Source organism: Oncorhynchus keta, chromosome 22, assembly GCF_023373465.1.
Source record: "Oncorhynchus keta strain PuntledgeMale-10-30-2019 chromosome 22, Oket_V2, whole genome shotgun sequence".
Lineage (NCBI taxonomy): Eukaryota > Metazoa > Chordata > Actinopteri > Salmoniformes > Salmonidae > Oncorhynchus > Oncorhynchus keta.
This window is the reverse complement of record NC_068442.1, coordinates 44,935,081-44,947,864: the sequence shown is the minus strand read 5'-3', so window position 1 is coordinate 44,947,864 and position 12,784 is coordinate 44,935,081. Positions and strand designations below refer to the sequence as shown.

The 12,784-nt window shown below is 49.5% G+C and overlaps 1 protein-coding gene across 1 annotated transcript; it reads left to right on the top strand.

Moving 5' to 3' along the window:
* The first annotated feature begins 4,664 nt into the window (after nucleotides 1–4,664).
* On the top strand, nucleotides 4,665–5,819 carry LOC127910812 (uncharacterized). The gene has a single exon (XM_052475810.1). The coding sequence runs from the start codon at nucleotides 4,665–4,667 to the stop codon at nucleotides 5,817–5,819; it is 1,155 nt and encodes a 384-aa protein (XP_052331770.1).
* Nucleotides 5,820–12,784: the final 6,965 nt, after the last annotated feature.

Below are 12,784 nucleotides of genomic sequence, written 5' to 3'. Positions count from 1 at the left end.
GCTTGAGATTATATAACCACACATATCATTCTTATGTAGGCCTAGCTAGAAAACTTAGACCCACTCCAATTTGCATACCGCCCCAACAGATCCACAGAGGACACAATCTCTATTGCACTCCACACTGCCCTTTCCCACCTGAACTAAAGGAACACCTATGTGAGAATGCTGTTTTTTGACTCCAGCTCAGCTTTTAACACCATAGTGCCCTCAAAGCTCATCACTAAGCTAAGGGCCCTGGGACAAAACACCTCCCTCTGCAACTGGATCCTGAACTTCCTGACGGGTCGCCCCCCAGGTGGTAAGGGTAGCTAACTGATCCTCAACATGGGGGCCCCTCAGGGGTGCGTGCTTAGTCCCCTCCAGTACTCGCTGATCACCCATGACTGCATGGCCAAGCATGGCCAAGCATGACTCCAACACCCTCATTAAGTTTGCCGATGACACAACAGTGGTAGGCCTGATCATCGACAACAATGGGGCAGCCTGTAGGGAGGAGGTCAGCAACCTCACCCTAAACATGATCAAGACAAAGGAGATGATCGTGGACTACAGAAAAAGGATGACCGAGCATGACCACATTCTCAACGATGGAGCTGTAGTGGAGCAGGTTGAGAGCTTCAAGATCTTGGTGTCCACATCACCAACAAACTACAGTATAATGGTCCAAACACGCCACTTCGCCCTCAGGAGACTGAAAAGATTTGGCACGGGTCATCAGATCCTCAAAAAGTTCTACAGCTGCACCATCGAGAGCATCCTGACTGGTTGCATCACAATCTGGTATGGCAACTGCTTGGCCTCCCACAATAAGGTGCTACAGACGGTAATGCGTATGGCCCAGTACATCACTGGGGCCAAGCTTCCTGCCATCCAGGACCTCTATACCAGGCGGTGTCAGAGGAAGAACCTAAAAATTGCAAAAGATTCCAGCCACCCAAGTCATAGACTGTTCTCTCTGCTACCGCATGGCAAGCAGTACCAGAGCACCAAGTCTAGGTCCAAAACACTTCTTAACAGCTTCTACCCCCAAGCCATAAGAGTGCTGAAAAGCTAATCAAATGGCTACCCAGACTATTTGCATTGACCCCCCCCCCCCTAACATTAGCCAGCTACCCACATAGCCACCGAGCTATAATTCGTAACATATTATACATTTAGCAAATTAGTAACATATTGTACATTTGGCAATTTTGCAACATAAACTCAGCAAGACAAGAAGCATCCTTTTTCAGGACCCTGTCTTTCAAAGATAATTCGTAAAAATCCATATAACTTCACAAATCGTCATTGTAAAGGGTTTAAACACTGTTGTCAATGCTTGTTCAATGAACCATAAACAATTAATGAACATGCACCTGTGGAACGGTCGTTAAGACACTAACAGCTTACAGACTGTAGGCAATTAAGGTCACAGTTATGAAAACGTAGGACACTAAAAAGAGGCCTTTCTACAGACTGAAAAACTAAAAAAGAAAGATGCCCAGGATCCCTGTTCATCTACGTGAACGTGCCTTAGGCACGCTGCAAGGAGGCATGAGGACTGCAGATGTGGCCAGGGCAATACAGTGCAATGTCCGTACTGTGAGACGCCTAAGACATTATTACAGGGAGACAGGACGAACAGCTAATCGTCCTCGCAGTGGCAGACCACGTGTAACAACAGCTGCACAGAATTGGTACATCCGAACATCACACCTGCTGGACAGGTACAGGATGGCAACAACAACTGCCCGAGATACACCAGGAAAGCACAATCCCTCCATCAGTGCTCAGACTGTCTGCAATAGGCTGAGAGAGGCTGGACTGAGGGCTTGTAGGCCTGTTGTAAAGGCAGGTCCTCACCAGACATCACCGGCAACAACATCGCCTATGGACACAAACCCACTGTCGCTGGACCAGACAGGACTGGCAAAAAGTTATCTTCACTGACGAGTCACTGTTTTGTCTCACCGGAAATGATGGTCGGATTCGCATTTATCATCGAAGGAATGAGCGTTACACCGAGACCTGTACTCTGGAGCAGGAGCGGTTTGGAGGTGGAGGGTCCGTCATGGTCTGGGGCGGTGTGTCACAGCATATTCGGATTGAGCTTGTTGTCATTGCAGGCAATCTCAACTCAAATATTCACACAGGTTAAGTTTGCTGAAAATAAACGTAGTTGACAGTGAGTTTATAATACGAATTGTAATTCGTAACATATCATACGAAATGGGTGATGGACATTCACATATTAATACATTCCATATGAAATGTAACATATCCTTCTGAATGGAGTGTCATGTACAGAATAGTACAAAATGCTCTGAGACCAGGTTGAGAGAGAGAGAGAGAGAGAGAGAGAGAGAGAGAGAGAGAGAGAGAGAGAGAGAGAGAGAGAGAGAGAGAGATGCAGATGACTCCAGACGTTGCTGCTTTTGCTTAAAGTAAGCAGGTGTATTTCTGAGGCGATTGAGTGGTGCTTCAGTCGCCTACAGCCAGGAGGTACGGAGTGCAGAAGCACCAGAATGAAATGATGAAAGAGCAGTGACTGGCAACCGGTTTAAACCGAAACCAAAAAGCTCTGAGCAAAAAATAAAAATTAAAAAACGACTCGCTTTCAACTCAGCACTTTGTTCCTACTGCTTTTCTTTCTCTGTATGTTTCCTGCGTCAGAGTGAACAGAGTTGGTTTACAAAAGCTTGCGCCACAGCCTTGGAGCAAGAGGAGCTCCTCGTGGGGATGGAGCGAGGAGGTGGATGGGCTTGGAGGTGGGAGGGGCGGTTGGATGTGTTCTGGCCATGGGTATGCAGCAGCCCCTCCAGCCCCCCTCCTCATATCGTACGGGGTGTAATTGGGGTGGGGGGTAGGTGAGGGGGCTGATTGCTAAGGTAAGGGTTGACCTATGCTCTTTAGCAGGGAGTTCATTGTGCTCAACACTTTCAATACCATTAGTCTTTCCTTCCTCTTTTCAGTTTGTGAAGGATATAATAGATAATGCACAACCAAAACAGCTAATTGTACCCATTTAATAGGATACAGAGTAGAAAACCCATGTCATGGCTCAGTCAGAGTTGGTGTCCAGAAGTCAGATTAGCATTGCAGGGAAATAGGAGAGTTCAGTACATACAGTATCAGTCCTGAAGTCATCTACAAACACGCTAGAACCTGTCTCAGGTCAGGCCATGTCTGTGTCCCAAAAGGCACCCTATTCCCTATATATTGCACTACTTTTGACCAGGGTGCGTAGTGCACTTGGGTAGAGAATAGGAAAAGTAGTGTAGGGAATAGGGGGCCATACATGTCAACCCTGCCAAGACAGAAACCCAGAGTAAACTCTCCAGAATTCAATCTGAAACATTGGGGAAATATGCTACAGAAACGCATCATCAATATGCATCAGAAACATGATAAAGATAGTATTTTACAGTAAAGCTAGCCATTGAGAATGCCTTCCAGGGCTAATCCTCTATTTTACAATGCTCCTTCCCACTGGTCATCACACCTCATCATCCTGGGCGAAGAGTGGAAGGTGAGGAAACTGGAGGCAAGAATTGGTGTGACCGTCATTAGCGCGACACGGAAAAAGGGGGCGAGGTCTAGGGGAGAGGGAGTTAGAGGAGACTACTGCTGTGACTGAACTAGTCCTGGTGTGTCTGTGTGTGTGTGTGTCTGTCTGTGTCTGTGTCTGTGTCTGTGTGTCTGTCTGTGTGTGTGTGTGTGTCTGTAAGTAACTAACTAATTCTCACTGTCAGTGTGTGTGTGTGAGAGAGCATGGATGCATTTGCACTTGTGTTCGCCCGAACGTGTTTGTATCCACGCTTGGGCCGCAACACTTGGAAAAGGCAGTAAAAAAAAGTCACCCTAAGCAGAGTGGCCAACAGAGCCCAGGTCCAGAACTGAATCAGTCTCATAAGTACTGGCTGGCTGTGGGCACGATGTAAGGAGTTGAGGAGAGGCAGCCAGGCTGCAGCAGGTAACCTAGATCTGTTGATGTACCACCTAAGGCCCGGTGGGGAAGCCCTAAATGTAGCTCAGTTAGTACATCATGACGCTTGACACACCAGGATAGTGAGTTCGATTCCCAGGACCACCCATACTTAAAATGTACGCATGCATGACTGTAAGTGGCTTTAGATAAACGTGTCTGCTAAATGGCATATATAAATTGGAGCCATGCTTCAGGGGATTAGGGCTGGGGGTGGTGGAGTGGGTCAGACATGTGTCTGCGGGGCTGGGAAACAGGCCCCCACAGCCGCAGCAGCCCGGGCCATAGGATCTGTGCCAGGTTCCTCCATGTGTGGCGGAGCCAGCTTGGCCGCAGCTGTCCAAACCGCAGACCCTGGGAGAAGGGAGGTGAAGAGAGAGGAGGGAGGAACGGTGGACTTGGCAAAGGTCAGACAGGCTGAGACGGCCGAGAGTGTGGGAACTGTCCGCGAAAGCATGTGCTCTAAGACGTGGTATCACTTTACAGCCAGACCGCCTGGGGGACAAGCTCAGTGTGTGTGTGTGTGTGTGTGTGTGTGTGTGTGTGTGTGTGTGTGTGTGTGTGTGTGTGTGTGTGTGTGTGTGTGTGTGTGTGTGTGTGTGTGTGTGTGTGTGTGTGTGTGTGTGTGTGTGTGTAAGATGGTAATAGGATTGTAGCTAAATTATAGAGAGAGAGCACGAGGGCAGTATATGAAGAGATGAAGTTAGTGATGGAGGGAACTTGGAGAGAAGAGCAGGAAATCATTTTGATCCCCACCCCCTACCGCCATACACCCCCCACCCCCACCGCCATACACCCCCTACTGCCATACATCCCCCCACCCCCTACCGCCATACATCCCCCGCTCCCTACCGCCATACATCCCCCGCCCCCTACCGCCATACATCCCCCGCCCCTACCGCCATACATCCCCCGCCCCCTACCGCCATACATCCCCCCGCCCCCTACCGCCATACATCCCCCCACCCCCTACCGCCATACATCCCCCGCCCCCTACCGCCATACATCTCCCCGCTCCCTACCGCCATACATCCCCCCGCCCCTACCGCCATACATCCCCCGCTCCCTACCGCCATACATCCCCCGCTCCCTACCGCCATACATCCCCCCACTCCCTACCGCCATACATCCCCCGCCCCCTACCGCCATACATCCCCCGCTCCCTACCGCCATACATCCCCCGCTCCCTACCGCCATACAACCCCCCGCCCCCTACCGCCATACATCCCCCCGCTCCCTACCGCCATACATCCCCCCCGCCCCCTACCGCCATACATCCCCCGCCCCCTACCGCCATACATCCCCCCCACCCCCTACCGCCATACATCCCCCGCCCCCTACCGCCATACATCTCCCGCTCCCTACCGCCATACATCCCCCGCCCCCTACCGCCATACACCCCCCCCCCCCTACCGCCATACATCCCCCGCCCCTACTGCCATACATCCCCCGCTCCCTACCGCCATACATCCCCCCGCCCCCTACCGCCATACATCCCCCGCCCCCTACCGCCATACATCCCCCCCCCCCTACTGCCATACATCCCCCGCCCCCTACCGCCATACATCTCCCCGCTCCCTACCGCCATACATCCCCCGCCCCCTACCGCCATACACCCCCCACCCCCTACCGCCATACATCCCCCACCCCCTACCGCCATACACCCCCCCACCCCCTACCGCCATACATCCCCCGCCCCCTACCGCCATACATCCCCCGCCCCTACCGCCATACACCCCCCACCCCTACCGCCATACATCCCCCCGCCCCCTACCGCCATACATCCCCCCACCCCCTACCGCCACGCATGTCAACCTATTTCTCCACTCCTTGGGAAGATTTAAAGTGCTAACCCAGAGTAAGATTACTCATGGATACCTTTTGTATGGCTCTGCATGCAGTTTGAATGAAGTTGAAGGTCGTTTTTGGAGCTATTGCTAATGGCGTCAGCGCAATGACTTGAAGTCTATAGGAACGGCCAGCATGCTAGATGTTCCTGTAAATTTCCAGTGATTGCTCTAATACACTAGCCACTGGGCACAGATGTTATTTCAAGTTCTAGTTTTGATTTCATTTGATTGAGATGTCAACTAACGTGAATTCAACATGAAATTGACAAGAATCTGTGTCACTGGATTTAGGTTAAGTTGGGCGAAAAAGTTGGGTTTCAGAAATGTCCGAAATTGAACATAGATTTTTTTTGCTGTTGAAATTATGTGGAATCCATGTTGATTTAACCAGTTTGTGCCCAGTGGGTATTCCTTTAAAGACAAACAGAAAAATACTTCAACAAACCCAACATGTGCTCGATTCGATTTCACTTCCCCTTTCCTGCCCCTCCCTTTCCATTCCTTCCTTCTCCTTCCTGCCCCTTCCTTCCCCACCGTTTCCATTCCTTCCCCTTCATTCCCCTTCCTTCCCTTCCCCTCCCTTTCCATTCCTTCCTTCTCCTTCCTGCCCCTTCCTTCCCCACCGTTTCCATTCCTTCCCCTTCATTCCCCTTCCTTCCCTTCCCCTCCCTTTCCATTCCTTCCTTCTCCTTCCTGCCCCTTCCTTCCCCACCGTTTCCATTCCTTCCCCTTCATCCCCCTTCCTTCCCTTCCTTCCCCTTCCATCCCCTTCCATCCCCTTCCTTCCCCTTCCTTCCCCTTCCTTCCCCTTCCATCCCCTTCCTCCCCCTTCCATCCCCTTCCATCCTCTTCCTTCCCCTTCCATCCCCTTCCTTCTCCTTCCTTCCCCTTCCATCCCCTTCCTTCCCCTTCCTTCCCCTTCCATCCCTTCCATCCCCTTCCATCCCCTTCCCCTTCCTTCCCCTTCCTTCCCCTTCCTTCCCCTTCCATCCCTTCCATCCCCTTCCTTCCCCTTCCATCCCTTCCTTCCCCTTCCATCCCTTCCATCCCCTTCCTTCCCCTTCCATCCCCTTCCTTCCCCTTCCTTCCCCTTCCATCCCCTTCCTTCCCCTTCCTTCCCCTTCCATCCCCTTCCTTCCCCTTCCTTCCCCTTCCATCCCCTTCCTTCCCCTTCCATCCCCTTCCATCCCCTTCCTTCCCCTTCCATCCCCTTCCATCCCCTTCCATCCCCTTCCTTCCCCTTCCATCCCCTTCCATCCCCTTCCTTCCCCTTCCATCCCCTTCCTTCCCCTTCCTTCCCCTTCCATCCCCTTCCTTCCCCTTTCTTTCCCTCCCTTTCTCTGTCCCTGTGTATCTACCGTTGTTGTGTGTACTGTTCACTGCTGCCTCCCACTTTTGTCCGCTCTACTTGCTCCCTCACTCATCGGGGCCGTTAGAGATGCCTAATCCGGGTTATTTGCTTTCCCATGCTTGTGGCAGGTTGGCTGGGGGTTGGCTGGCGGTTGGCTGGGGGCTGGCTGCCACATCCCGCTCTCTCTCTCTCTCTCTCTCTCTTTCAATTCAAACCAATTTGCTTTATTGGCATGACGTAACAATGTACATATTGCCAAGGCTTATTTTGGATATTTACAATATAAAAATGAGGTCTCTCTCTCTCTCTCTCTCTCTCTCTCTCTCTCTCTCTCTCTCTCTCTCTCTCTCTCTCTCTCTCTCTCTCTCTCTCTCTCTCTCTCTCTCTCTCTCTCTCTCTCTCTCTCTCTCTCTCTCTCTCTCTCTCTCTCCATTCCCCCATCCCTTATTTATCCATAAGATGTGATCGATGAGGGTTGGTGAGTCAATACGATCTCACCTCCACTCTTTTATCTACTCTCTACATTCCCTGTTGCTCCAGAAAGCCCTTTGTCTGCCTTTCTCTTCCCTGACATCCATTCAGGCCTCAACGAGGAGTCCCTAAAGAGTTGTGTTCTCATAATGGGGCCTAATTCATTACTGTAAATAGCAGTGGCAGTCATTGCATTGTCTCCGTGAAGCAGTTGGTTTAGAGGCTCTTTAGGCTGGTAATTGTATTAATCCCAGTGGTGGTTCTTTTGGGGTTTTTTGGGGCCTTTATCTGGGCCATGAAGCAGAACATGGACCCTGGTGGCTTTCGTAACCCCCTTAGGTATGTGTGGAGGTAGGGGAGGTAAGAGAGGGAGGTATGGGAGGGAGATACTTGAGGAGTATGCAACTCTATATTAAGCCATTGTATGGTGAATAAACTGGAGTATGTAGTGTTGCTTCCAGAAGAAAATGCTATAGTTTCTGTGGGTTATTTGGTATACTTCTTTATTTGGTGTGTGTGTGCATGTGTGTGTGCCTGAGTTCCTGCATGCGTACATGCTTATGTGTGTGTGTGTGTGTGTGTGTGCGTGCGTGCGTGCGTGCGTGCGTGTCTGTGTGTGTGTACGCACGCATGTGTAAGTTTCTCTCTATGTGTAATTCTCACTGTCAATACTTTCCGCTCAACCTCTGTAAACCTGAGTTTGAAGTACATCTTGGTGCTTTTATTTTACACTCTCTCATGTACCTCTCAGGGTGTCTGGCTTTGCCCCTGTGGTGTCAGCCACCTCACAAAAGTCTGCCCAGCGCCAGCTGTCCTCTGATCCCACCAGTGGTCATTGGTCTGCATCCTAAATGGCACTGCTTTTTCCTACATAGAGCACTACTTTTGACAAGAACCAAGAAGTGGTGCACTACATAGGGAATAGGGTGGCATTTGGGAGACACATAGAGCGGAGCGGAGGCCTGTACTTACAGCATGGCCTCTCATCCCCTCGCAGGCCGTGTTTATGTTCTGTGTAATCGCAGGCCTCAGTCTGAGCAAGAGGCCAGTGTCTATCAAAATAACCCCCCGCTCTCCACTCTCTCTCTATGTACTCCCCTCCATGCTGTCCCAAATCACATTAACTCTCCAACCGCCCTCACCTGGGTGATGGACAGGGCAGAGCTGAGAACACTAATACTACTACTACTACTACTACTACTACTACAACTACTTATAATTCTAATACTACTACTACAACTACTTATAATTCTAATACTACTATTACTACAACTACTTATAATTCTAATACTACTATTAGTCCACGTCTCAAGTAAGAATAGTGGACTACACAAGGTGGAAGTTTAAAAATGTGGTTGTGAATCAGCAATTTTTCTTGTTATGCCAGTCATTATTGGTGACTCAATTGGCCCGTCTCAGCCAAGAAAAATTTGATTGGTAAGTTGGTCTAGCAGCCAGGCCCCCATTGATAGTCAGATATTATATACAAAACTAGAAACACTTGTCTCCATCCTATGGCAAAATTAGCAGAATAGTGTGAAACTATTTTTTATCTCTTCACTGTCAAAGGGGTTTTCTAAAACATTTTGTGCGCTAAGGTGTGGGGAGGGGTGTTTCGCTTTGGGCCCCCAAAAGGATAAACTCTCACTGCATGTGTGGTTTCACAGACCCGCAAGACACTGCGGCTCTTCAAGATTCTGATTTTTAGTTTCCCCCACCCCCAATCAAAGTTGCCCATCCCTGAGATAGGTGATTGATCTGTGACCAAAGAGACAAGGTCTATCTTTAAAACGGACCAAAACTCCTCTATCAACCAGCTACCGACTGACCCAAAGGCCTCCTCGATCAACCAGCTACTGACTGACCCAAAGGCCTCCTCTATCAACCAGCTACTGACTGACCCAAAGGCCTCCTCTATCAACCAGCTACTGACTGGCCCAAAGGCCTCCTCTATCAACCAGCTACTGACTGAACCAAAGGCCTCAAACCAGCTACTGACTGAACCAAAGGCTCCTCTATCAACCAGCTACTGACTGACCCAAAGGCCTCCTCTATCAACCAGCTACTGACTGACCCAAAGGCCTCCTCTATCAACCAGCTACTGACTGACCCAAAGGCCTCTATCAACCAACTCTGCTCAACCAGCTACTGACTGACCCAAAGGCCTCCTCTATCAACCAGCTACTGACTGACCCAAAGGCCTCCTCTATCAACCAGCTGCTGACTGACCCAAAGGCCTCCTCTATCAACCAGCTACTGACTGACCCAAAGGCCTCCTCTATCAACCAGCTACTGACTGACCCAAAGGCCTCCTCTATCAACCAGCTACTGACTGACCCAAAGGCCTCCTCTATCAACCAGCTACTGACTGACCCAAAGGCCTCCTCTATCAACCAGCTACTGACTGACCCAAAGGCCTCCTCTATCAACCAGCTACTGACTGACCCAAAGGCCTCCTCTATCAACCAGCTACTGACTGACCCAAAGGCCTCCTCTATCAACCAGCTACTGACTGACCCAAAGGCCTCCTCTATCAACCAGCTGCTGACTGACCCAAAGGCCTGCTGCTGACTGACCAAAGGCCTCCTCTATCAACCAGCTGCTGACTGACCCAAAGGCCTCCTCTATCAACCAGCTGCTGACTGACCCAAAGGCCTCCTCTATCAACCAGCTGCTGACTGACCCAAAGGCCTCCTCTATCAACCAGCTGCTGACTGAACCAAAGGCCTCCTCTATCAACCAGCTACTGACTGACCCAAAGGCCTCCTCTATCAACCAGCTACTGACTGACCCAAAGGCCCCCTCTATCAACCAGCTACTGACTGACCCAAAGGCCTCCTCTATGAACTAGTGAATACACACCCGACCGCAGATCCAGACCATAACAAGGCCTTCAGCTACAATAACCGGCAGCTCTGACCACAACCTTTGACCCTAAACCAATGACCACAACCTCTGACGCTAAACCAATGACCACAACCTCTGACCCTAAATCAATGACCACAACCTCTGACCCTAAACCAATGACCACAACCTCTGACCCTAAATCAATGACCACAACCTCTGACCCTAAATCAATGACCACAACATCTGACCCTAAACCAACGACCACAACCTCTGACCCTAAATCAATGGCACAACCTCTGACCCTAAATCAATGACCACAACCTCTGACCCTAATCCAATGACCACAACCTCTGACCCTAAATCAATGACCACAACCTCTGACCCTAATCCAATGACCACAAATGGACCTCTATGACCTGATGTGACCGTGGATACTTGACCACATACCTCTCCTCTACTGACCCTTACCGCATCCCTCTACTCCCTCCTCCCCCCATTCCCTCTTTCTCCCAGTCAGGGAGGAAGGGAACCGGTTAGAGCAGGCATGGGCATCTCCAGTCCTCGGGGTCGGAGATGTGCCACACTTTTTCCCCATCCCATCCATTATAAACTGAAAATCATCAAATTAAAAATAATTATATTGGTTGCATACAGATGTATAGCAGATCTTATTAAAGAAGGGAATTAAGAAATATAAGGACGAGCAAAGTCGGAGTCGGGAGTATAAATATATAGACAACATGGACAGTATATGGATAGAATATGTAGTATATCTGTAGAATAGTTTATGTACAACAATAGTTAAATAGGGTAGGCCTTGACTAGAATACAGTATCTACAGTGCATTTGGAAATTATTCAGACCACATGACTTTTTCCACATTTTGTTACATTACAGCCTTATTCTACAATGGATCAACACAATACCCAATAATGATAAAGCTATTTAAAAAAAATGTAATGTGCAAAATGTATTTAAAAAAACTGAAATATCACATGTACATAAGTATTCAGAACCTTTACCCAGTACTTTGTTGAAGCATAATTGGCAGTGATTAGCCTATAGTCTTCTTACAATCTCAGAACACCTGTATTTGGGTAGTTTATCCTATTCTTCTCTACAGATCTTCTCAAGCTCTGTCAGGTTGGATGGGGAGTGTCGCTGCACAGCTACTTTCAGGTCTCCCCAGAGATGTTCGATCAGGTTCAAGTCCGGGCTCTGGTTGGGCCACTCAAGGACATTCAGAGACTTGTCCCAAAGCCACTCCTGCGTTGTCTTGGCTGTGTGCTTATGGTCGTTCTCTCGTTGGAAGGTGAACTTTGGCCCCAGTCGAAAGGTCCTGAGCGCTCTGGAGCAGGTTTTCATCAAGGATCTCTCTGTACTTTGCTCCGTTCACCTTTCCCTTGATCCTGACTATTCTCCCGGTCCCTGCTTCTGAAAAACATCCACACAGCATGATGCTACCACCACTATGCTTCACCATAGGGATGGTGCCAGGTTTCTTCCAGGCGTAACGCTTGGCAATCAGGCCAAAGAGTTCAATCTTGATTTCATCAGACCAGAGAATCTTGTTTCTCATGGTCTGAAAGTCCTTTAGGTGCCTTTTGGCAAACTCCAAGTGGGCTGTCATGTGCCTTTTACTGAGGAGTGTCTTCCATCTGGCCACTCTACCATAAAGGCCTGATTGGTGGAGTGCTGCAGAGATGGTTGTTCTTCTGGAAGGTTCTCCCATCTCCACAGAGGAACTCTAGAGCTCTGTCAGAGTGACCATTGGGTTCTTGGTCACCTCCCTGAACAAGACCCTTCTCCGGTTGCTCAGTTTGGCCGGGTCGGCCAGCTCTAAGAAGAGTCTTAGTGGTTCCAAACTTCTTTCATTTAAGAATGATGGAAGCCATTGTGTTCTTGGGGACATTCAAAGCTGCAGAAATGTTTTGGTACCCTTCCCCAGATCTGTGCCTCGACACAATCCTGTCTCGAAGCTCTATGGACAATTCCTTCGACCTGATGGCTTGGTTTATAATCTGACATGTACTGTCAACTGTGGGACCTTATATGGACAGGTGTCTTTCTAACCATGTCCAATCAATTGAATGTACCACATGTGGACTTCAAACAAGTTGTAGAAACATCTCATGGATGAAAAATGGTAACAGGATGCACCTGAGCTCAATTTCGAGTCTCATGGCAAAGGGTCTGAATACTTATGTAAATAAGGTAATAAGGTATTTTATTTTTAATAAATTAGCCGGGGCAAAAAATGGGCTGGGGCGAAAGTGTGACACCAGTCAGGCCCACGAG

What these genes read in the sequence shown, in the direction of transcription:
- LOC127910812 (XM_052475810.1), top strand. Translation starts at nt 4,665, where the DNA reads ATGAAGTTAGTGATGGAGGGAACTTGGAGAGAAGAGCAGGAAATCATT.